The 23,183-nt window shown below is 45.2% G+C and overlaps 1 protein-coding gene across 1 annotated transcript in view; it reads left to right on the top strand.

Moving 5' to 3' along the window:
- The window catches only part of GALNT16 (polypeptide N-acetylgalactosaminyltransferase 16), a 78,379-nt gene that overhangs the window by 32,491 nt on the left and 22,705 nt on the right, over nucleotides 1-23,183 (top strand). The window contains exons 2-7 of the mRNA XM_054068450.1: nucleotides 6,873-7,048; nucleotides 9,575-9,673; nucleotides 16,360-16,427; nucleotides 18,871-18,936; nucleotides 20,000-20,121; nucleotides 22,544-22,631. Of these exons, the coding sequence (XP_053924425.1) occupies nucleotides 6,873-7,048; nucleotides 9,575-9,673; nucleotides 16,360-16,427; nucleotides 18,871-18,936; nucleotides 20,000-20,121; nucleotides 22,544-22,631 (619 nt within the window). The remainder of the gene's footprint in view (nucleotides 1-6,872; nucleotides 7,049-9,574; nucleotides 9,674-16,359; nucleotides 16,428-18,870; nucleotides 18,937-19,999; nucleotides 20,122-22,543; nucleotides 22,632-23,183) is intronic.

Below are 23,183 nucleotides of genomic sequence, written 5' to 3'. Positions count from 1 at the left end.
AAAATAGGCCCTGTGCTGTCAGGCGCAGCTTTTCTCTTAAACTATTTGGGTAGTTTTTCAGAGAAGTATACAGACTATTTATTTCATGAGCCATAACAATAGCCATGTGCACACACTGGGATTCCTAAACTCAACTGGAAATGCAACATCCCTCTAAAACAAATGCTCTTGGCAACAAGCATTCAAGAGATGCTATCTTGCAGGTTCAGTCCATCAAGAGTAGCTTACTCTCTGGGAATTTCTTGAGAGTTGCTGCAGCCCTCAGTCCTGCCCTGTCTGTGCTCAGTGCCATTTGTAGCCTATCCATGTGCCAGCACAGGGGTTACAAAGCTGAGCAGCATCTTTCTCTGTAGCATCTCCAAGAACTGCTGTGCTCCCCAGCATCCAGTTGCTGGTGGTGATGCTGTGCTGTTCTGCCTTCTCTAGTGCTTGTCTTCAGGTCACTGGGAGAACATATGGAGCAAGCGGAGCCCATGGAGAAAAATTTCATATCGTGTGGGACCCAGTAGCTCCACTGTGGTTTACAGAGGTGACTTGACCCTGGTCTATGCTCTGAGGGAAAAGGAATGGCTTGGCAAGCAAGGCTGTATCTCAACCCAATGGGCTGAAGGTGTCATTAAACCAGTTCAGAGGGGAAGACTTAGCTGAGGGAGAGTGGGACCTGCATGGCTGGTGGGAGGGAGTGCTGGCAGGGTTGGGGGTCATGGCAGTGGCAGTATATGAGTCTGCGGCAGTGTGATAAATCAAAGATACGGCCTTGAGAGGGAGGAAGGTAGGTTTGGTGAGGTTGTTACTCTCTGGCTTACTTTGTGTCCATAGTCATCAGTTAGACCTTCCTAGTCCATTAGTTCTTCCACGGAAAGGCAGTGATGGGGATGGCTTGTGATTGAACCTTTTCTGTTCTGGGATTTGACAGAGCTGAAACTTTCATTTAAATGGGCTTAAACAAAAAGTATGGTAGACTCTTGCTTCATTTGTTGCACTAGCGCTAAACACTTGTGAAACAGATATGCGAAAGATGCAAAGTGTGCATCCTATCATATAAAACTGCTGTTGGACTAATTTCACAGTAACTGTAAAGTGATTAATTGCACTTACCTTTGAGAGTTTTGCATACCTTACTCTAGTTTAGTAATGATTCCTCATGACCTCTGGAGTATGGTTATCCTTTTTGAATTTGGCCAAGGCTGCTGTTACAAAAAAATATCTTGGGACCCTGAAGTCCTCAGTTCCTCTGATTTGAGTGGCTATTTGCATGATGTTGGAAGCTGGCAGACAGTGACAATGCGTAGAAATGAGTGGAACTTGCTATTTCACAAGGAATCAGGCCTAAAGGAATGTCACTGTGTTGTTTGAGAAATGAGGCTCTCAAGTTTTCATAGATGTGCATGACATTAATTCCTTTCCCTCAATTCCTTGCTTACAAAGTTAATTTCACTAGTTAAGCAGTTTCTCGTCTCTTGAGCTGTGTCAAAACACAAACAATGTGCTTTTGTGGAATCATAGATTTTGTGGTTGGAAAAGACCTTTGAGATCATCAAGTCCAGCTGTACCTGTCCCCAGGCACCTCATCTACCTGCCTTTTAAACACCTCCAGGGATGGTGACTTGAACGCTTCCCTGGGCAGCCTGTTCCAGTGTGAAGAGACCATCACCCACCTCTCTACTACCTTCTTTTAGGTAGTTGTAGAGAGCATTAAGGTCTTGCGTCAGCCCCCTCAAGGCTAAACAACCTTAGTTAAACCTCATCCCATTGGCCTCTGTTTATTGATCTAGCCTGTCCAGATCCCTCTGTAGGGCCTCCCTACCCTCCAGGAGATCAACGCTTCCTCCTGGAAACCCTGCTAAGGGTACACTTGATCCCCTCATCCAGGTAGTTGATAAAGATACTGAACAGGACTGGACCCAGCGCTGAGCCCTAGGGAACCTATTTGTGACCAGCTTTCGACGGCAGAAGAACCATTCAGTTTATTCTGTCACTGAGAGGGAAAAGTTCATGTGAAGATAAGAAATGGTGAAATGAGATTAGAAGGTTTATAGTATTTCCTGAAATTTTAGTATGTGAATCGTGTTGGAGTTCTCAGCAATCTTTGGGACAAACCTTAGTTTGTGCAAACTACTTTGCTATTCCTCAGTCTAGATACTCAGATTTTGGTATCTATTCATCTTTTTTTTCTGCTTTCATCTAGGACATATTTTATGGTCTATCACAGAGCATTAGTAAGAAGGAACTGGGTTCTTCTGATCCTATAAATCCCACTTGTAGTTCTAGCTTCGAGCATGGGAATAGAGGGTGTGTTAACTACATAGAGAACTGATCAGTATGAACTGTGCTGATGACATGGTGAAAGCCTTTGCTCTGCACTCACCTGTACATATTGTTCCTTTAATATATCTGAAGCTCCTATGTGCTTGTAGTGACTTCTTCCTGAAGTGAGAGGTGCTAATGGGAAGGCAGAGGAAAGAGAGTTTGGCAAGGGACTGTCTACTTATTTCATAGAGAACCTGTGCTGTTCCTGTCAAATATGTTTTCAATGAAAAGTAATAAATGTCCTGTAGACAAACATCTATATTTAAGGGAAAGAATGTGATAAAGCAAGTCAATCCTTTAAGATAAGCTTTATATACACCTTACCAGTCCTTTTCATAGCTATCTGAGCTCAGGATGGTGTTTGCTCTCCTCTCTTAATCTGGCTTTGCTGCTGAGTGGTTTGTAATAAGCTATACTACCTAAAGCTTTTCTGAGGAGCTGCTGCCTTCCTGTTTCTGATGCCTTTTGTATTAGCACAGACCTGAGGAACTGTAGAGGTCTGTGGTGCCCTTACTGAACTGCTTTTATTTTCAGACATTTTTTTTTCCATTCCAGATAATTTTGAATTCTAATCCTGTTCCCCAATGTGTTTGACATTTTTTCCAGATTTCTTATGGATTTGATAAACATACTCAACTCAATATCCAAGGTGCTTGTGAAAATACTGAATAGCACTAGATCCAGAACAAACCTGTAAGACCTGCTCACACCATAGCCCCTCTGCTCTGACAGTGAACAGCTGGTAATTCTGCTCTGACGGTGGCTTTCCAACCAGATTCACCCATTCTGCATTAGTTTCACCTGTTTCTTTAGCTTGCTAATGACAATGTCTTCCCAGCCCATATCAAAAGCCTTACCAAAGTAGTGGCTTATCGATCTACTGTGTCTCCATACCTTTAAGACTGATTACTCCATCACAGGAGAAAATTAGGTTGTTCTGACATTATGTGGTCTTGACAAATCTCAGTTGGCTCCTATTTATTACCTTGTTATCTTCTTGGTGCTCATGGATGAGTTGTATCATTACTTGTCGATTACCTGTTGATTAGCTGTCTGTCTGGAGGCTGAAGCTAGGGTCTCTGAGCTGTCATCCCCCAATCTCTCCCTTTCCCCTATCTGAAGAGAGCACAAAGATATACTGGCTGAGATGGAAATGAGAAATGTTCTTAACTGACAATTCCCACTGCTCTTTTACCACTTCTTAAATTTAATGTATAAGTGATGCGTGAACGATAGTATCTAGAGGAATTACCCCTAACAGTTCCAGTTTAAATGTGTCCTGGTGGGTCCTGAGAGTGCTGATGGACCTCCCTATCCCTGCCCACTCCTCCAGTCCTCCCTGACCTTGCCAGTGGCTTAGGACCCCATTTCAGCCCCCTAAGCCCCCTCTACCCTGCCCATAGCCCAGGACACCAGGGCTGTCAGCCCCAGCGATGCCGCAGCCGGGCAGGTCTCCAGCTCCCCACAGCCCTATTCTGCCAGGCCATGGGCTCTGCCTAAGAGGTGCCCCATGCTCTGGGCTGGGGCCACCCCAGTGCCCCCCATCTGTCCCGCTCCTGGCTGCCAGACCCTGCCCTGCCATGGGGAACCTCCACAGCCCTTGAGGTGCTCGCTTTACTTGTTGCTGCTTCTAGCTTTTTGCACGATGTTCATGGCAATATAAACCAAAGCCAGCTGTTGTTTTTCCTGAGCTTGGGGAGACAGAGATGAGTAGTAAAGGGCAAACAAGTGACCTCAAAATATTTAGAGGCATGTGATAATCTAGGCTTTTGCTACAAGTCAATGTCATTTTCTAGGAAGAGGAGAAAGAAAAATGGAAGCTAAGTTTGACAAAAAGCCTAGAATGAATTAAAGGAGGAAAACATTTAAATTCCTAGAGGTACTAAAGTAATTATTTTCCTTCTCATACTGAAAATATAATTTCAAGGAGAGTCTAGGCAGCAGCCTTTGAAACTAGCCATACAGATAACTGAGCCATTGCCCTAACCCAGCAACATGTCCAGCTGGAGTGGTGGCGGTGGGCACTGTGAGTGGTGGCTGGAGGATGGCATCCTTTGCAGAGGGGCAACCAGGCAAGGTGTTCACTGCTTGGAGAGGTGGAAAGGTGGGCAGAGTGTCTGCCGACGTGTGCCTATGTAAGCCCTGCACTAAAGTAAATCCGTATGCGGCAGCTTGTTTGGGCAGTGGTTGGGTAAGTTTCTTCATGTTGAAAATAGTGGTGCTTTTCTTTTTTTTTCTATGAAAAAACCTACTTCTTCTATGGTAAGAAAGGGAAATCTGGACATCAGGCTGACCATGGCTTTATTAGGCATGATTTTAAAGGCATTCTTCAAATTTTTCTCACTTTATTCATCTTCTTTTCAAATCAAATAGTCATAACCTTTAAATTCTCTTCACCCCTCAATAGCTCCCTTCCAGAGACTAGTTCGACAAAACTTTCACTCTCGCCATGGTTGCTGAGCTGATTTTAAATAACAGCATTCCTGATGAATTCGGTTTTCTCTGTCCCATTTGCAGTGCACTTGATTTGCTATATTTCCCATTTCAGTGGACTGAGTGCAGGTTTTCGTTGAGCTGTCCATGGGGATGCTCAATTTTCCGCCCAAGGAGAAGCAATGCTGGACCTTATGGTCACCAATACAAGTGAACTCATCAGTGACATTAGGATCGGAGGCAGCCTGGGCTGCAGTGATCATGCACTGGTGATGCTCAAGGTCCAGAGGGATATGGGACAGGTGAAGAGTATAGTCAGGACTCTAAATTTCAGGAAAGCAGACTTCCAGCTCTTCAGGGAATTACTCGGTAGGACCCCTTTGGGACAAGGTCCTCTGAGAAAAGGGAGCAGAACAGAGGTGGAAGATATTTAAGGAAGCTTTCCACAAAGTGCAAGCGCGCTCGTTCCCCATATGTAGAAAATCAGGCAGGGAAGGGAAGAGACCAGCATGGCTGAGTGGAGACCTGCTGGTTAAACTGAAAAAGAAGAAGGAACTGCACAGGCAGTGCAAGCAGGGACAGGAAACCCAGGACGTCTATAGAGACGCTGCCCGGTTGTGTAGGGATGAAGTCAGGAAGGCCAAGGCACAGCTGGAGCTGAACTTGGCAAGGGAAATGAAGACCAACAAGAAGGGCTTTTACAGGTCAGTCAAAAGAGGAAGGTCAAAGAGAACGTACCCCCACTGATGATTGGAAATGGGGATCATGTATCAATAGATGAGGAGAAGGCTGAGGTACTTAACAACTTTTTAGTCTCAGTCTTCACCGGTAACTGCTCTCCTCACCCCTTCTGGGTCATGGGACAGCAAGATGGTGACCGGGGGGTAAACCCCCTCCCACAGTAGAGGATGATCAGGTTCATGAACACCTGAGGAACCTGAACATATATAAGTCTATGGGACCTGATGAGATGCATCCCAGAGTCCTGAGGGAATTGGCAGATGTGGTTGCCAAGCTACTCTCCATGACATTTGAAAAGTCATGGCAGTGAGGAGAAGTCCCTGGTGACTGGAAGAAGGGTAATGTTGTGCCCATTTTTAAAAAGGGTAGAAAAGACGATGGCATGGGGGTTGGAACTTGGATGATCTTTAAGGTCCCTTCCAACCCTAACTATTCTATGATTCTATGACTGTCAAGCACTTTGGTTAAGATGTGGGTGTGCTATCTGCCTTTTCCTACAGTTTTAGGGAGCTCTAGCACTCCTTTGTACCAGTCTGGGAGTGTTTTATGTGTTCTTCATGATTTGATCTACCATAGACAATTTGTTGAACTACTTTTATTGTATAAATAATCCCAAGCGTTTTATAAATACTATATTACAGTTTCTAGGTTGTTTCCAACTGAAATGTAGATGCCAGGAGTTCAGCACAGGCTAGGACTGTGCCTGTTCTCCCTCTCAGCAGCCCTAGTGAATAGTCTTCAGATGCTGTCATTGCTTTGACTCCATTACCTCAGAAAGCTAGAAGAAAATTAGGAGAGGAAAGGGATGGCCCAGGTGTTTTAGCTGTGGTGTGGGACTGGGAACAGTCACATGCGGTTTCTAGCTTTATCACAGACATCTATGAGACTAGGCAAAGCTGGACAAGTACAATGGGGAACGTGTTAAATCAATTACCTCTTTGTATATAATAGCGATTGACAAAAAGCTGAAACTGTTCTTCCTGAAAATACTGTGTTTCAGCCACATTGGCTGGGGGCTGCTTGCAAACCCGCATTGCCTAGAGGGGTTTCCAAATGCCTGAAGTATCACACGTTCTGTGTAACAAGTGCTAACGGGAATTTGGCTCTGCCTGTTCTGTCAGGAAAGCAGCTTTCATCCCAAGCTCAGTTGGTAAGGATAACAAGGCCTGCGATTTTCCTCAGAGAAAGCAATTTTTAACACCACATCTGTGAGGGTTTCCTGCTTTCCTTTCAAAGCTCTTGCCTGTCATATCTTCTCCCATAGCTGAGCCACTTCCAGATGTGTGGCAAATGGCTTGCCTTAGTGTAGATGTGTCTGAGCTTATTACCTGTGTCTAAACATGAGCCAGCTGCTCTACCTGATGCTGTGATGCTTGTCTCTGCTCTAGATGACAAGGGCTCCCCAAGGAGAGAAGAACAGCCAGAGGGGCTTTGATGAAAAGGCTTACTTGTCCTCCAAGCTGCTGAAGGCCGGAGAAGACCCCTATCGCCAGCATGCTTTTAATCAGCTAGAGAGCGACAAACTCAGCAGTGATCGGCCCATTCGGGACACCAGGCACTACAGGTACCATGCAGCTCTTCCTCCAAGCCTCAGCTGCTGCTTGGTGTGGGGAGTCCACTGCCCTCCTGAGTTGTTCTGCAGTGCTGGCAAAGGATGTTTTTATTTCACCACGGTTGGTCCATTACTTTACTGTATTTCATGGTTAATCTGAAAGGATGTCAAATGCACAGAGACTTCTGACTAATTTGGCCCCAGCAACTAATTTGTTGCTTTTTCAGCGTCTCTTCTCCCAGGTCCATGCACTGTCTTTTGGCTTTCAGCACATACCCTCCACTGCAGCTCAAATTGCTAATTTGACAGCTGGTTTTTGCACAAGTCCCCTCATGTTCATGGTTTCTCTGAACGACCCTCTGTCCTGGCTGCGAGGTACGCTCTTGTTGCAGCCTTGCTTTGCTCTGGTGTTACTCCCCTGCTATGCCTTGGCTCTCTGATGCTGGTTTGGTGCCTTCTTTCCAGCCCAAGTATTACAGTTTGGATGAATGCTGCTGGGGTGGTGATGAAACTAATGAGAGAAATCAGTGAATATTTAATGGCTTGCAAATGCTCATCTTTCTGTCCTTATTTCAGTAGGGCTGTATTTATTCTACTGACGAAGCTCATCCTTAAATACTGTATAGTGCTCAGGTGATTATTTTATAGTTTCTGGAGTACAAAAAGATAATGTACCTTGAAACCTGAAGGTCTGATAGTGATATGGTAGCGTAAACCAGCCTGCTTCAATGGATTAAAAATAGAAGTGAACTAACCATGCCTGAAATGTTTGTCTCTCTGGGCTGGAACCTAGACCCTACCTGGGGTTGTAAAGCAACACCTCACTGCTGCTGGGATTGGGAAACCAGGCATCTGACTTGACTGAGACTGTGAAAGGGATGTTAGAAGACATAGAGCTTTGTGAGCCTGCCAGCAATGACAGCTATCAGGGTGCTTTGTGAATGCAAGAAGTTGGGACCTTGGCTGTGAGATGAAAATCTTGTACTCCCATTCCCCAGCACAGTGCTCAGGACTGACTTCCTAGTAACTCAGAAGCAGCGATGCTGTGTCCTGTGTTACTGGTGAGTCTTCCTGTCATGCAGAATTGCCATTTTCTGTTAATATACTGTCATATTCTAGCCTAAAACCAGCTCACTTCAAAGGTGACTAACATGTTGCTTTTTCTTTAGGCACTCAAGCAGAGTTGGGCATATTTGCCTCCACATCCTACAAGCTCCTTCTGACCCAGCATGTAGCTGGTTTTTTGATCAAGAGAGGGCAAGAGGGTTTTTTTGGCAAGAGAGGGCCAACTTTCAAGCACTAACTTTGTCCTTGTCTTGGTGCTACTGTAATAATGCTGAGATCTTGGGAAGACTTTTCTAAATAACACATGCACCAATCTCTTCTGCTTTTCCACTTCCCGATGCATTAATACATTCTATATGCATTACATCGTGGAGTTATTTTGAAGCAATAATAAGTGTGGTATGTCTCCAGTCTGGTCTCAGATTTTCCACTTCAGTCTTTATCAAGGCTTCTTTATATGTTTGAAAATTGCTGTAAGAACCTGCTATCCCCTTAATAAAATATTGAAATGAAAAAGTCATAAATCATTAGGATTGAACGTGATGATAAAAACAGTAATGGTTTAGTAACGGCCATAAAAGAATAGTAAGTAAATGTGGTAGTACAAGTAGCAGCTGTAAGAAGTGAGTTGTATTCCCTCCCAGGATGGATTCAGTCTACACATGGCCTTGAGTCATTAAAAACACTAGACCACTATTTCAGGTGTAAGATCCTCATGGGGCAGGGAATTAGTGCAGACTGACTGCTATTTGACACTGTCTGGAAGTTAAGAAAGTGAATGCTCTGGAAGGGCCGATCAGCCCAAATCTGCTATTCCTTGTGTCTGCCAGAACTGGATCCAGGATTCACATCTGTGAGTTGTTCTCCAAGGATCGTTGTTCTCCACAGGTTATGAGCAGACCTGGTGCAAGCTGACCCTGAATTAATTTTTGTCTCCGAGTGTGAAAATGGGTGCATGTACTTAACATTACAAAGTCAGATGAGAGGATGGGTAGAATTGCTTTCCTTTGCCAGCTGATGAGTTAGTGTTGAACCTCAGCAACTCCCTGATGCAGGTCAAAGTACTGGATAATGTTTTTTCATTTTCTGTAAAGCCCAAAGTCCAAAGAATTTGAAGTGCTTTATGTAGTGATGCCTGGATGTACCGGCCCCACGCATCCTTAACATGTACACGTCCTGTGCATGAATAAGCAATATTTTACATGAATCACAGGTGAATCCATGGACCAGAGTCCACGATGTTGAATTCCTGATCTCCATGAAACCCACGTGTTCTCCTAAGCATGCAGCATCATGAGTTTAATTATTATAGGCTCAAAACTTTCTAAGCTCTGTTCGCCCTGGTGTAGGGGCTGCTGAGGCATGTCTTGCTGAAGCTCAACTGGTTTTAGCACGTTATTCTCTTCTTACTTTAGGAATTTTAGGTGTATTGCTGCAGTGGCTGGACAATGTTTCTGCTTGTCCATGTTGCAGGTGCACTTCTGTACGCTATGATGCAGACTTGCCAGCTACCAGCCTCATCATCACCTTCCACAATGAAGCGCGTTCCACCCTGCTGCGCACAGTGAAAAGGTGAGTTCAGTAAATGGTGGTGGCCCTGCCTAAATGGTGGTGCCTGGGAGGGCACTGGTGGAGGGTTAGGCATTTTGTAGCAGATAGACAAGTGGGGTTGCTGCAGTCCCCAAGAGCTTGTGATCTGCCCTCCAGCTGGCCGCAAGGATGGGTCAGGGGCTTGGATTGACAGTCTGGATGTATCTTCAAAGACAGAGCCTATCTGCAGTTAGCCACTATGTAGCTCCTGTAGGGGGAAACATGAGCAAGGGAAAAGGGTCTGCTGTGCCTGCGTCCAAAGGTAGGAACAATCTGTGTGAGCTTGGTTTTGAAGAGTGAGGGAGGACCAAAGCGGACACTGTGTGTTGCCAAATGCAACTGAGGGAAGGGGCTTGGGAGGAACTGTGTTCCATAAACGGGAAAAAGGAGACAGTCTCCTGCTAGGATGCAAGTGACAGGAGCATAGCTTTTTTTTGAGCAGAAAACAATGAACTCGGAAGTCCTGTGGAGACCAAGCCCTTGCAGTCAGAGCAGGTGCTCAGAGTCACTTGCCAGTAAATAGTTGGTCAACTTAATGGCCCACCAGATTGTACCTGGGTCTTTGTGCATGGACCCTGCTGAACCTGCAGGACACTCACAATCTTATACCAGTGTCTCCTTATATCTGACTATCAGCATTGGCCAAATCTAACCTGGTAATTAGGTGGCATAGGGCCTGTCAGCATCTCCAAGCAGATGGGAGCATGCGATTAACTGTACCACAAACCAATGTTTCAGCTGCTCCTTCCCTTCCCTGCCACGTCCAGAGAACCCACGAGACTCTCTTCCTTTCAAGTTTTGCACAAAAAATGCCCTCTGCCCTCTCTGACTTAGCAAGTCATTTCTCAAAGGGTTTCTGAAGCCTGCAAGCAGGTCCGGGAACAGCCTCGGGAGTCTGAGGGAAGAGTGTCTTGTCTGGGTAGAAGGTTGAGCTGACGGTATCACTAACAGGAATGCATTATTCATCATTACCACTTCCCCTGTCAGATCCTGTGGGCTTAGAGAAATGCGTGTGTGAATAAATAACAGGCTTTTTCAAGTTGATTCCATGGCTAGAAGTCTGGGGTTCTGTCTGCCAGGTTTGGTGCTGCTGTGTTTCCAGAGACCTGTATGTATAGTATTAACACATTTTGCCTCTTTACCTCTATCATTTTCTTTTCATTTGAACTATAAAATGAATTCTACAGAGCCACTGTATGAGAAAATGAGTAGATTTGTTTGAAACTGTGGTGCTGCTAGGGCAACAGGAGGAGATTTCTGCCAATTACATCATAGGTCAGACAGTAAATGGTTAGGTGCTCAGAAACCATGGTTTCTTAACGATCCTTAAGAAAATCTCAAGGCAGCCAATCAAATAGTCAGATGCCATGATAATTAAAATGAAGAGAAGATGACATTCAGAGCATCAGTAACTCATAGAAAGAGAAATTTATATCCAGATCCTGTGGAGATGATGTGTACTAATGAGCAGATGAGTGCTGCGTTAACAGGCCAGGCTGACTCAAAGCAAGGTCAACTGACAGGGCTGTGCCTGGTCAGATTTTAGTATTTCCAAGGATGGAGACTCTGCAGCCTCTCTGAGCTTTCTGAGTAGCCTCTGAGCAGCTTTCTGACTCTGCAGCCTCTCTGAGTGCTAAACAGTCCCAGCTCTTTCAACCTCATCTCATACATCTAATGCTCCAGTCCCATAATTATCTTAGTGGCTGTTCTCTAGACCTGCTTCAGCATGTCCCTCTTTTTCTTGTCCTGAGAAGCCCAGAACTGGGCACAGCGCTCAAGATGTGGCATTACCAGTCTCTCAGATATGGTCTCTTGCAACTCAGATTTCTCAACAAAGACTGTGGGAAAATGAGTGACTCATATGTTCAAATTCATAGAATGGTTTGGGTTGGAAAGAACATTAAAGATCATCTAGTCCCAAGCCCTCTGCCATAGGCAGGGACACCTCCCACTAGATCAGGCTGCTCAAGGCCTCATCTGACCTGGCCTTGAACACTTCCAGAGATAGGGCATGCACAACTTTCCTGGGCAACCTTTGCTAGTGCCTCACCGCTCTCATTGTGAAGAATTTCCTCCTTACGTCTAGTCTAAATCTTCCCCTCTCCAATTTATAGCCATTGCTCCTAGTCCTGTCACCCCATATCTTTGTAAAAAGTCCTGCCCCAGCTTTCTTGTATTCCTTGCAGTCCTGCTGCCACTGGAGGAGTGCTCTTGAATGGTGGGGTGGATGGCATTGCTCCCAGACCTCTAGCTGGAGTCTTCATTGCCAGATGGTTTATAGCCAGTACACTGGGTTGATTGCATCAAATGTCAGAAGTGTCCATGATTTATCCCTGTCTGGTGAAGGATCCCAAAAGCTGGATTCTTACTGGGCTTTGTAGTATTTTCAGTGTCAGACAACCAAGCTTTGGCTGGTAGCCTGGTCTTTGAGGTATGAGAGGTTTGAGAACCACACACAGAGGTGAAGACTTAGGTTATGGATGCACTGTTAGAAGAGGCTTGGGTCTTGAGTTCCACTTGCAGGTTGATACTGATGTTACAGAGGGGGTTGAAGGTTTCATGGTGCTCTTCAATGCCTCTTCTGTAAGCTGAGAGTCCTGTCTTTCAGCAAAACACATCTGAATATGCCAGGCTGAGTTACTGCTGTGAGTGTAATTGTCACTCAATTCGCATACGCAGTCAGTGCACCAAATAGTGTGTAATTACTTTGCAGCACTTTGGGATGTCAAGTAAGAAGGGACAAGGCTGTTCTGTTCTGTTTGGTTTATGATCTGGCTGTGAGTCTGCAGAGGACCACAGTGATATTAAGCAACAGGAGGCATGAAATTACAGTGCCTGCCTAGCTGCTGACTAGTCAGGCTTACAACTTGTCATTATTTCTGTATCCATAAGACCTTTCTTAAGCCTACTGTATCCATAAGACCTTTCTAAGGTAGAGCAGGATTATTTAGATTATTTAGAAGTAACCATTTGAGATGGACCTGGTGAAAGTTCAATATGATTCCTCTGTTATTACTGGCCTTTTCCCAAGTTTACTTATCATAATTGCACTGTGGGGATGCTATAAGAGAAGTGGAGGTGGAAGAAGACAGCTAATGGAAATGTGCAGCACTAAAAGCAACATTTTCTATGGCTGAAAACTTTTTCAGAAGCCCAATCTTTAGAGGTGAGTAGAATATGTACTACCAGTTGAAGTTTTCATACCTGGGGTCTTTGTAAGCCTGGCTATCGTGTGCCTGAATTTGGGCACTCAAAAATCAGCTGTAAAAGTTTGGGAAATTCTAGAAAGAAATATATGAAAAGGGTACTGGGTTTGAATTAATCTTAAATTAAAACTAGTGGGAGCCTAAATGTGCTCCCGTGAGCCAGACACCATCTTACTGTGTTATTCTGACAGCTCTGCAAGGGAACAGAACTGAGTGGCAATGCTGGTACCAAAAGGTTTTGGGAAATGACCCGTGGATGAGACTCCTGCCTTATGGTTTCAGGGTTGTCTAAGCATAGTAGCTGTAGGGGCCGGATCCTGATCTGTGGAGCATTCTTGCTAACCACACCTGCATGGATGCACACGAGGACTCACACAAGCATCTCTGGCAGTTGGGCAGATGCCAAGCTCTCCCTGCCGCCCCTGCCCCAGCACCTCTGCTGCTAGGTGGAAGCATTGGGAGTGATGTGCTGTCATTACCACTTCCTGGTGGGAGAAGTGTCTTTGTATGAGGGAGAGGGAGAAATAGAGGAATGCACAACTGTGAGGACAATTAACTTTTTCCCTCCAGCACCCTGTTACTTGTCCCTCCCAGTTCCCAGAGGCAGTGTGGGCTCCCTGCTGCTCTTTTGTTCTTCTCCCCTAGGTAAAGGCAGCAGGCAACTAGACCTGCTGCCCATGCTGTGAGCTGCCAGAGGGACTAAGCTGGCATAGCAGTAGGCAATGCTGCCTCAAATTCTGGCTGTCCAATGCACTCCTTCAGATGAACTTTGTTGATTCATTTTCAGCATGGAGGGAGACAAGTGGTTAAAAATATCCAGCAAGGGACTAAGAAGGAGAGTGGAGAAAAAAGTCAGGAAGTAGAATATCCAGCAGAACCTGTGAACGTGCCAGTTCAAATGGCTTGTTGCTGTCATCCTTAGTCCTGCAGATGTGTGTTAGTCAAGAACTGCTTGCCTGTGTGATAGCTCTTCCTCGGCAGGACATAGCTGTCACTCTCCAACCAGTTACTGGCTTCACATCCCTTTCTCGTTCAGAAATAGCTGTCATTCAAAGGGCATTTTGCATGATTGATGGCTATGCCCGATTAGTCATTAAGCAGTGCTATCACTTCTGCCAAGATTACCATTCTTACAAAAGGGAAAATCAGTCACTTTGTTGACTGGTCCTTTTCTTTATCTTTATTTCTGATTTCAGTCAGTATTGCAGGTATTGTTTGATTTTGGTGCAAATGTAGAGGTGAACAGTCAGGTTTTAAGTCAATGGACTTGAACAGCTGTCTAGTTTGGTGCCTATGCAGAGAGCCTGTATAAATTCTGATTAAAAGGATGCTGTCGTAATGCTAGAGTATTTGGTATAACAACCTATTACAATGATAATGTAAATAATGGCAAAAGAGGAGGTTATTTTAGAGCAAAGGAAAAAAAAGAGATACTTCTCTGCTAACATCTGGAATAAATGAGACTATCCATGAGCTGATGAGGGATGGATAGATCAGCAGAGGAGAGTGCATTGGCAATGCTGATGTGATGTCATACAACGGAGTAAGGACACCGATACTGAAAGAAGAAAGCTGTGAGAAAAGACAAAGGAGGTGGGGAACCCACGAGAAGAGAGGAGAGCAGTCTGTGTTTCTGCTGTAAAAAGCAATTGTAAATTGCCTTTTGGGATCCTAATAATACATTTTGTGCCTAAAAATAATTGTTATTTATACCAATCTCTGCACCTCACTGAAGGGAAAAACTAGGATTGTTGTGTTCTTTGCTAAAAAGACAGGCGAGGCAAAGTGCAAAAAAATCAAGTACCTTTCCCAAGGATCTGCAGCAAATTATTGCAGAGCTGAGAGCAAAACTGGGCATTGAACAATGAGCTGTGAGCTCCTCGAGGAGTGTTTTTTCACTGGGAATCAGCGGACAGATGAGGAAGAAGCAACAAAGTGGTTCCTTTTTTTCTCCTTGATTATGTTGAGTTGGAAGACCTGAAACCTGTGGAGAAAATGTGCGCATTGCTAACAGTCAGCCTAGTGGGAGAAGGTGTAAACCAGAATTGTACAGCCGTTATACTGCAGGATGCAGCCTGTCTGGATTAGTTATGTTTTGCATTGAGTTTGCACAGAGAAGAATTTCAGCACAGGACAACCTTGTCTGTAGAATATGCAGATGATGGCTATAATGGGAGAAACTGCATATACAGATGCGAAGAGGAACATCCCCCACCTCTCACCCCACCATGCCAGAGGATCCAGAAAGGTATGAGCCAAGAGAAGCAAATGAGATTCAGCTTTGAAAAATGCAAGCTCAGTCATCTAGGGACATGTAAGCTCAAAATACAAATACTCTGAGACATACGAAGTAGCATAAATAGAGTGGGATGTGATACTGAGCTTCAGAGCAGTCAGGATTTTGCTGCGTGAGACAGCAGGAAACTCTCACAAACTGAGGAAACTTTGGCTCTGAATGCAAAGCCATCAGTGATGCTACGTAGCAAGATGGTAATTTATTGGTCTACAGCTCTTTTCCTGGGAGTATGAGATTACTCTTGGGGTTTGTTTCCTGTATAAAACAAAAAAAAAAACCACCCCAAACTCCAAAAAAGCAGCCAACAATCTTTCTGCAGAATGTATCAAAATCAGGACAGCGGATGCCACTGAAATAAGACACATTGCTAGAACCAAGAGGAATTGTTTTTTTAGTACTAAAGTTTGCATAGCTGTCCTCATCACTCATCGTAGGGGAGGGGCTTGAAGCAGTCATAGAAAATTAGTTCAAGTGTCTTAAACAAATGAGAGGGACAAAGAGATCCAGAATCGGACTTCTCTGACTCCAGGGTACCAATACTTCTGAGGAGGGTAAAAGCTTTAATCTCTCCTCCTTGTGTGTGAAAGCCCCCATGTCCTGCAGATGCAAACCTACTGCAGTCTTGAAGGTATTATGGGATATGGTGTGACCAGCCCAAGGAAATGGGAGTGCTTTCAGCAAGTGTGGGGACTGGTTTGACAGAAAGACGTGTAACAGGCAAAAGAGAGAAAAAAACCCACAGAGCTGCTGGCTGAAGTGAGTGTCAGGTCTCTGGCAATGATGAGCTTTGCCCAGAGCCTGGCAGCTAAGAGCAGCCTCCTGGCTGCCTTGTGCCAGTGGTGCTTTCCTCTTTGTCTCTGTTTAGAGGCAGAGAGCATGCCGCAGCATCTTTTCCTAACTGCTTTCAGGGAAGTCCCATCGTCAGCTTCCTGGCGGTGGGTATCTATAACATCTGGTTGAAATGCCATAGTTCTCTGGAGTATTCCTGCTTGCAGTTTGGCTCCTGCCAATGAACCCTGGTACAAGTGCAAAGTTACCTCTTCCACATTGCTGGAGTTTGGAATTCCTGCTGTAATGCATAGTGTAACAGATTTGTATCAGTCCTACCATTGTGGTTATTATGGCAGCTCACAGAGATTGTCTTTTTCCTCCCTGGGTCCCTGCAGCGTCCTGAACCGCACCCCTCCCAGCCTCATCCAGGAGATCATTTTGGTAGATGACTTCAGCTCAGATCGTAAGTGTGGACCTATTTCCCTTGCGTTTGTTTCTTCCCTTCTGTTTTCTCTCTTTTTTGTTTGTTCTGTTCAGTCCCCTTCTTCACAGAGATTGAAGGGAAGAATGTCTGTATGCAAGAGAAAAAGAAAAGGGAGGAAGTTTTTCTGTGTTTAGTTTATGTCCATGCGTAGCAGAGGACAGAGCTTCTTCCTCTTTTTTTCTTCTTTTCCATTGGGCCTTCTCTTTCTGTCAGCTTGGCAGTTTTGGCCAGCTTGCCAGAGTTCTGTGTCTAGTTTCATTATGCACCATTTTGTGAGCTGTTTAGCACAGATGTGTGTGTAGCAAGGGTGTACATGAGCAGAGTGGGTAATTACAAACCAAGAGAGACCAAGAGGATGCAATAGAAAATTGTTCCCTGGGGTCCTGCAGGCAGACTGGGGTGAGACTGTCTGCCTGCCTCCGTGTGTTTGGGATCCCAGGTGTCCCTGTGTGGAAGGAGTCTGTGGAAGGATTAATACCTTGGGCAGCCCCATATCTTCTTCTGCAGCTTGGCACAGCAATGAAATGTCTTGTGCATGAGTCCCACCAGACCTGCAGACAGGAGGCTATGGACTCTTTTCATCTGTTCAGTTGCTCTTGCTCTTGACTATTGTGTAGTAGTTGTGAGGATAGTGGGGACAGAAGACCTCCTGCTTCTGCCATGTTGTGTGGTAGATTCAAGGACAATCTAGTTGTGTGCAACTTAGAATAATTGATAATTACTCCTTCAGAACAATTTACAAATAGCTGAGAATGCCCACCTTGGCCTGCTGAGGTAAGGAGGCATTGCTCTTTTGATTTTGCAGCTAAATACTTAATGTAGCTTTGACCAAAAAAAAATTTGAAGGTGGATGCTGAGATTAGGGATTTCACTTTCTGACAGCCTTAGTGATTTGGATAAGGACTGACCTATTCCTGGCTGTTGCAGTTGGGTGTTCCTGAGCGCCTGCAACAAAAAGTCTTGAGTATCCCATATGTGGCATCTAGAAATCCAGTTTTCAATGGCCAAAGTGTACCAGATCAACACTGGTGAACCTCTAGGACCTGAGCTACACAGGGCTCAGCCAGAAACTCCCATTTGGGCTCCTAGGTAAATGGCAAGATTTTTAAAAATCCTCATCCTATGACAGCTCTCCTTTTTCGCATTGGCAGCTCAATATTTGTGGATGCAGCTACTCCCCTGAGGCAACTGCATGGAGGCACTTTAGCACACGTCTGACGCTTTGATTTAATATCTGCCTTGGTTTCTCCAAAGATACCGAGAGTCTGTCAGCTCTGGCAAGTAGTTACAGTCAGAATGATGTGCTCCACTCTCAAAAAGTGAACAACTAAATAAGGATTGTCATACCTGAAGTTGTGACTTGGCCATGATGAGAGCGCTGCCTTCCTTTGTTGCAGATGTCCAGCAAAATCTTGGTACTTTGTAATTAAGAGCACCTGCCACTTCACTTGGATGACGCAGCAGCTGCCAAAGTGGTCACACAAGAGCACTATTTCAGATTGCATGTATCTTTGAAAATGGAAATGCTCCTGCAGGAACGTGCCAAGAGATGCATTTTGGCTAACAGCCTTTGCATTTTCCGCAGAGTGCTCAGTCTGCGGGAGAATGACAGCGGGAAAGGGGAGGTGTGAGACATGAAAAGGGATGTGGAATAAACATGGAAACTGCAGTGAACTTGGTGGAGCAAGAGAAAATAGAAAGTTAGAAATCATTCCTGTAGGGCAGGAATAGACAGAGGATAACAGAGAACTGAAGACCCAATGCTCATTGGTACAGCTGGGCTGGAGCCAGTGGCTGTTCCTCTCTGTCATCTTTCCTGGACAATGTAAATGAGAGGTGGCAGAAGCTTCTGGCAATCTGCCAGCAAAGCCCTCAGTTAGGTATCCATATGTTAATGTAATGGTGTCTCCAAGGAAGCAGATCACATCCCTGTGGCCTTTATTAAGTAAAACCAAGAAGAAACTAACCTGAGAACAAGTGGTGGGAAATGCCCAGACGAGCTGCTGAAGGCAAAGAGAGCAGGTGAGATCTCTTTGTATGACAGGACTTTCTTTTACTTGACACTTCGGTGATTTACAGTCCCGGCTCCCTGTGGTCCCTCCATTTCATCAGTGCTCGGTGCTGTGTTGGCAGTGCGTGCCCTGTTGTTCTTGTGAAATGCCGAGTGCAGGAGGGCAAAGGCCTGGCTACTCTGAGTATCAGGAAAACTGGGTCACCTGTCCAAGGAGTTGAGCAAGCAAGTAGTGCTCTTTTGGGTACTCTTTAGACAAAAAGATGAAGGCCATCAGGCTGATTAATGTGATGTTAAGTAAAAGCAGAATTTCCGCTCCCATGGAGAGGCAGGAGAACAGTTAATTGGAGCTCTCTGTTGAAGCCAAATAATTCATGCATGTATGCCAAATGATTTTTTGCCTTTCTTAAGCTGAAGACTGCCAGCTCCTCACCAAGATCCAGAAGGTCAAGTGTCTACGAAACACCAGGCGAGAAGGTGAGTATGAAAAATTTGCAGGTACAAAGATTTTGCAGGTTTTCCCACATGGCCCTGTTTGCTTGCCAGCTGCTTGTGTGTTGTTTCTTATGGTTACAGTTTGTTTTTTTCAGTATAAGAGTTTGGTGTCCTAGTTTGGAGGCTCTGTGGAGGGAAAACCTGGTTCATCAACTCTCAGGCTGCAGGGGTCTCATTTCATACTATAAATACTGAGAAGCAGTGTTCAGAGGCCCTGGCTAGAACAAGGATTGCGGTTTAAGATCTTTATGAATATAGATGCAGATGTAAGTCTTGCCCTTTTAAACTCAGACTGCAAGGTAACAAGCCATCGAGGAGATTTGTGAAAGGGAAAAAAAATCATCTATCATAAATAGATACAATTAAGGAACTTTTTTCTCCTATGTGCATAAATGGTAATGCCAACTTTCCCAGCTGCTCTTCAGTTTGACTCACATGTCCTGGCTTATCTCTAAACCTGTCAGAAGACAGCAGGCCTGGAGCAAGGATCTGAAAGGGGAGATGGAAGTCACTGGTCAGTTCACAAAGGGCATGCCAGGTAGTGGGATGGTCTGTAAGAAAGTATGGAGACATGTGAAAGCCGAGTTGACATCTCTGACCACAGGGCAGAGTAAAGTACAAGTGGGAATAAAGCAGGTAAGCAGTAAGAAAGGCAACAAGCAGAGGGTAGAGGTCCCATAGAAGCCGTGAGAGATGCAGCAGAGTGCTCTGATGGGAGAGATACTGAGCAGGCAGCAGCAAAGTACCTGTGGGGAAGGCTAGAAAGGGGGCATCATCAAGGCAGGAACCAGATACAAGCTCAGTAGCATGGATGAAGTGATGGGTGAGGTCATTCTTTGTGTGCTGGGAGGGCTCAGCTGGCAGTGTGTCCCGCAGTGGATGCCCTGCTAAACCTGTTCTCTGTTCCTGATGGAGGTGTGATACAGGAGAACCAACTGCTCTTCCCGAGTAACGTCTACACAAAGTATTTTATTTCTGAAGGAGGCTCAGCTGTTTCTGTTCCTACCCTTCAAGCTCCTCTGCTGCTGTCCCCTCCTCATTGTAGGGCTGATTCGCTCTCGGGTTCGAGGAGCTGAAGTGGCTACTGCTGACGTCCTCACCTTCTTGGACAGTCACTGTGAAGTCAACAGCGAGTGGCTGCAGCCAATGCTTCAGAGAGTGAAAGAGGTGAGCACCATCTCCCCTTCTGGAATGGATGGGGCTAACCTGTCTTATGCTGGTGGATCCTCTGCCCTCGCATGCCACCAGCAGCGCCAGTGAAGACAGAGCATTCACAGATACTCCTCAAGCATGCTGTCACAGAGGAAGTTACAGCCTGAGCTAAATGGTCGAGACTTCCCTGATGGGCTTCTACACTCTTCTGCTAATGTGGCAGGGCAAAAGGTGTTCAGTGATGGGATGCAGTGGTGAATGCTTCAACCACTAACTTGTACGTCAGGTCTCTTGCAGGTGCTGTGCTTCCTAATCCTGTCCGCATGTATGTAGGATAGCTGCTTCAGCAGCACACATGGTGCAACTTTCCCATGGTTGCCTCAGCCCTTCTTGCTGCTGGACCCTCTCCTCTGCCTTGTCACTGCCAATATTTTCTTTCCACTGATGCTTCTGCCAGGCTGCCAACACACACCACCTGCGTGCAGATGGCTTCCTAGCACAGAGTAGCTGCTTGTGAGTGCAGGGATGTCCCTTTGCTGGTTCATGTGGGAAAGGTTGGACGTGAGGTTGCAAGAGGGAAATTAGGACTAGAATATTAGCAGCTGTTACCCAGACTACACTGTAGGGCTGGAGGGGGAGACGTGGTTCTGCTCTAAGAGCAAACTGGGAGAGTTGATGGGAGGAGGCAGAGCTGTGCCTGCAAGTGGTTGAGATTGATCCCCTCTGAAAGGAAGGATCCCATGGAGAAATGGGCCCCAGGAGAAGAAGTGGAAGCCCTAATGCTGCCTTATATTCACGTTCGTTTGGCTCAGTATGAAGGAGTGGAAGAAGGTGAAACTTCAGGATTGATGACTTAAAAGCTACTCCTTTTCTTCCTGCTCAATGAATCCTCCATCTCAGAAGCCCATAAATGTTTACATTACTGCCACTCTTTTAGTCAAGCTGCAGCAGCAGCATAGGGGTCCCTAAGCAGAAAGGACCTCACTAGTTTCATTAGGGAAGAACCCAAGTTGCAAAATCTTGGGTACTGACTCCAGTATTATTTACTGGGCAGATTTCAAGTCAGCCTGTTTCAGGCCTACTTCCTATATTTCTGATATGCATCCTGGTTCAGATTTCAAACTTACCCTACTGTTAAAGAAAAGTTTAAACCCCTCGGTTCTGTCACAGAGTTGGTTTATTACAGGTCAAACTGTGTGCTTCCAAAGAAGGACTCCCCCGATAATTTTCTTATGCTTTGTAATGCCTCGGAATCTATTACATCACCTGTTCATGTGGCTCATGTGTGTCTTTTGTGCAATCAAATTGTTTAACATTTTGTCGTCTTTGATGACTGTGTTTTGGTGCAGATGCCTCTACACAGTTTCACAATCCATTTTTTTTATCTGCACCTGGATCCCATCTGTATTCGCTAAATTTAAGTAGAATGGTCTCTTCCATCATCTCCCAAGAGTTATGGTTCCATTTCTTTTGATTGTAATGTTCACTCCATTCATATTGATAAGCATACTATCTTCATTAATATTACTTCTACAGTGTCATTATGTTAGTTAAGTCACAATAAATCAGTCATGTAAAACTCAACAATCCAGCCCTAAGTAAGTCAGTTACCAATGCTAACCAAAGCACAGGATTCAAACAGTCCAATTTCAGATTACTTCAGTTCCCAACACCTACCCAGTCCTAGTGCTGGCTGGTTGGAACAGTGGCTGGAGCACCAGGCTGCCAGGTGGGTGCTGGCATCGCTCAGGCTGTGCAGCCATCGCGGCACCCAGGGAAATATGCATGGGTGATTGGCTCTCACCTAGGATGTGCCATCCTGGCCAACTGGGCCACAGCAGGACAAGCTGCGGCATGGCACAGAATGGAGGTTTGATAGGAAAGGCGCAAAGGTTGGCAACTGTCTGATAACAAGCTGCTGTTTCTGGCATTGCCTGCTCTCAGTTTTATCATGTATTTCAGCTGGCATAAGACTGTCTTTAATGCCCCATCTCATGATGTTGAAAAATTGTTATAATCTCAACTTCTACTTAGTAAAAGGATTGCAAAGGAAAACTGTAAGCATCTATACCCCTTAATGGCAATTATTTCTACACTGTTGATAATGAGTTAATTCAAGGATGGCTGAGCAAAAGGTATGCTGTCAGTGAATATTAAAACAAAAACATTTGGGACAGTGATTCATGTCCTGTGACTTAAGCAGGAAATAAAGAGCTGTTTCTTAGGAGCAGTCCTGGATGTTAAGGTCCCAGGCTCCGTTCTGCATGTCTGTGTGTGGTTTGCTAATACTCATCATCTCTATGTTTGGACTAAGTGGTTTGCTCAGCTACCAGACCTGTATTGGAGAAGCCAGGCAAAAATTTACGTGTGCAGCTTTCTCTCTTCCAATCTCAGTAAAAGCCTGAGGCCTTTTTTTGCCTTTCTCTCTCTCCCTCAGGATTATACCCGAGTTGTGAGTCCAATTATTGATGTTATCAGCCTGGATAATTTTGCCTACCTGGCAGCATCAGCAGATCTGAGGGGAGGTGGGTATAATGAATGGCTTATGTAAGTCAGGCCTGAGGGGCAGTGCATGAAAAATAATCTATGTTCTCTTCAACTTTCCAGTAAAATAGTGCGATGATCTTTCCTATCTATCCTCATTTTCCTGCAGCTTGCAAAGTCAGACCTTTTGCAGAGTTAAAACAAAACCCGAACAGTGTTTTCCTCTTAGGCTTGCATCACTGTCATAATGTTCTTCAATTTCAGGGCTTACTTAACTGATTAAACATATGCCCTTGTCCACCCTATGCTACATGTACACTGGAGTCTGACAGGCACTTCCAGTTGCTGCTGCCAGGATATCTCATGGCATCTTCTAAAAAACTTTTTCGCCTCTCTCCTGGCAGCTGAACCCCTTTGCAGCTCTTCCTGTGGTCTTCCTGGGTCACACCCAAAGAGCGCAGCTCTTTTCCCTCTTCTGTGGCTGGGGTTCGCTGCTGTGCTGCTTGCCGCTTGTTCTATGGTGACCCTTGACAATGGCATAATGTTAGTGACTGTGCTGTGCTCAATTATCCACCATAGGCCACCTGTAAATA

Source organism: Cuculus canorus, chromosome 5, assembly GCF_017976375.1.
Source record: "Cuculus canorus isolate bCucCan1 chromosome 5, bCucCan1.pri, whole genome shotgun sequence".
Classification (NCBI taxonomy): domain Eukaryota; kingdom Metazoa; phylum Chordata; class Aves; order Cuculiformes; family Cuculidae; genus Cuculus; species Cuculus canorus.
This window is presented reverse-complemented; position numbering and strand designations above follow the sequence as displayed.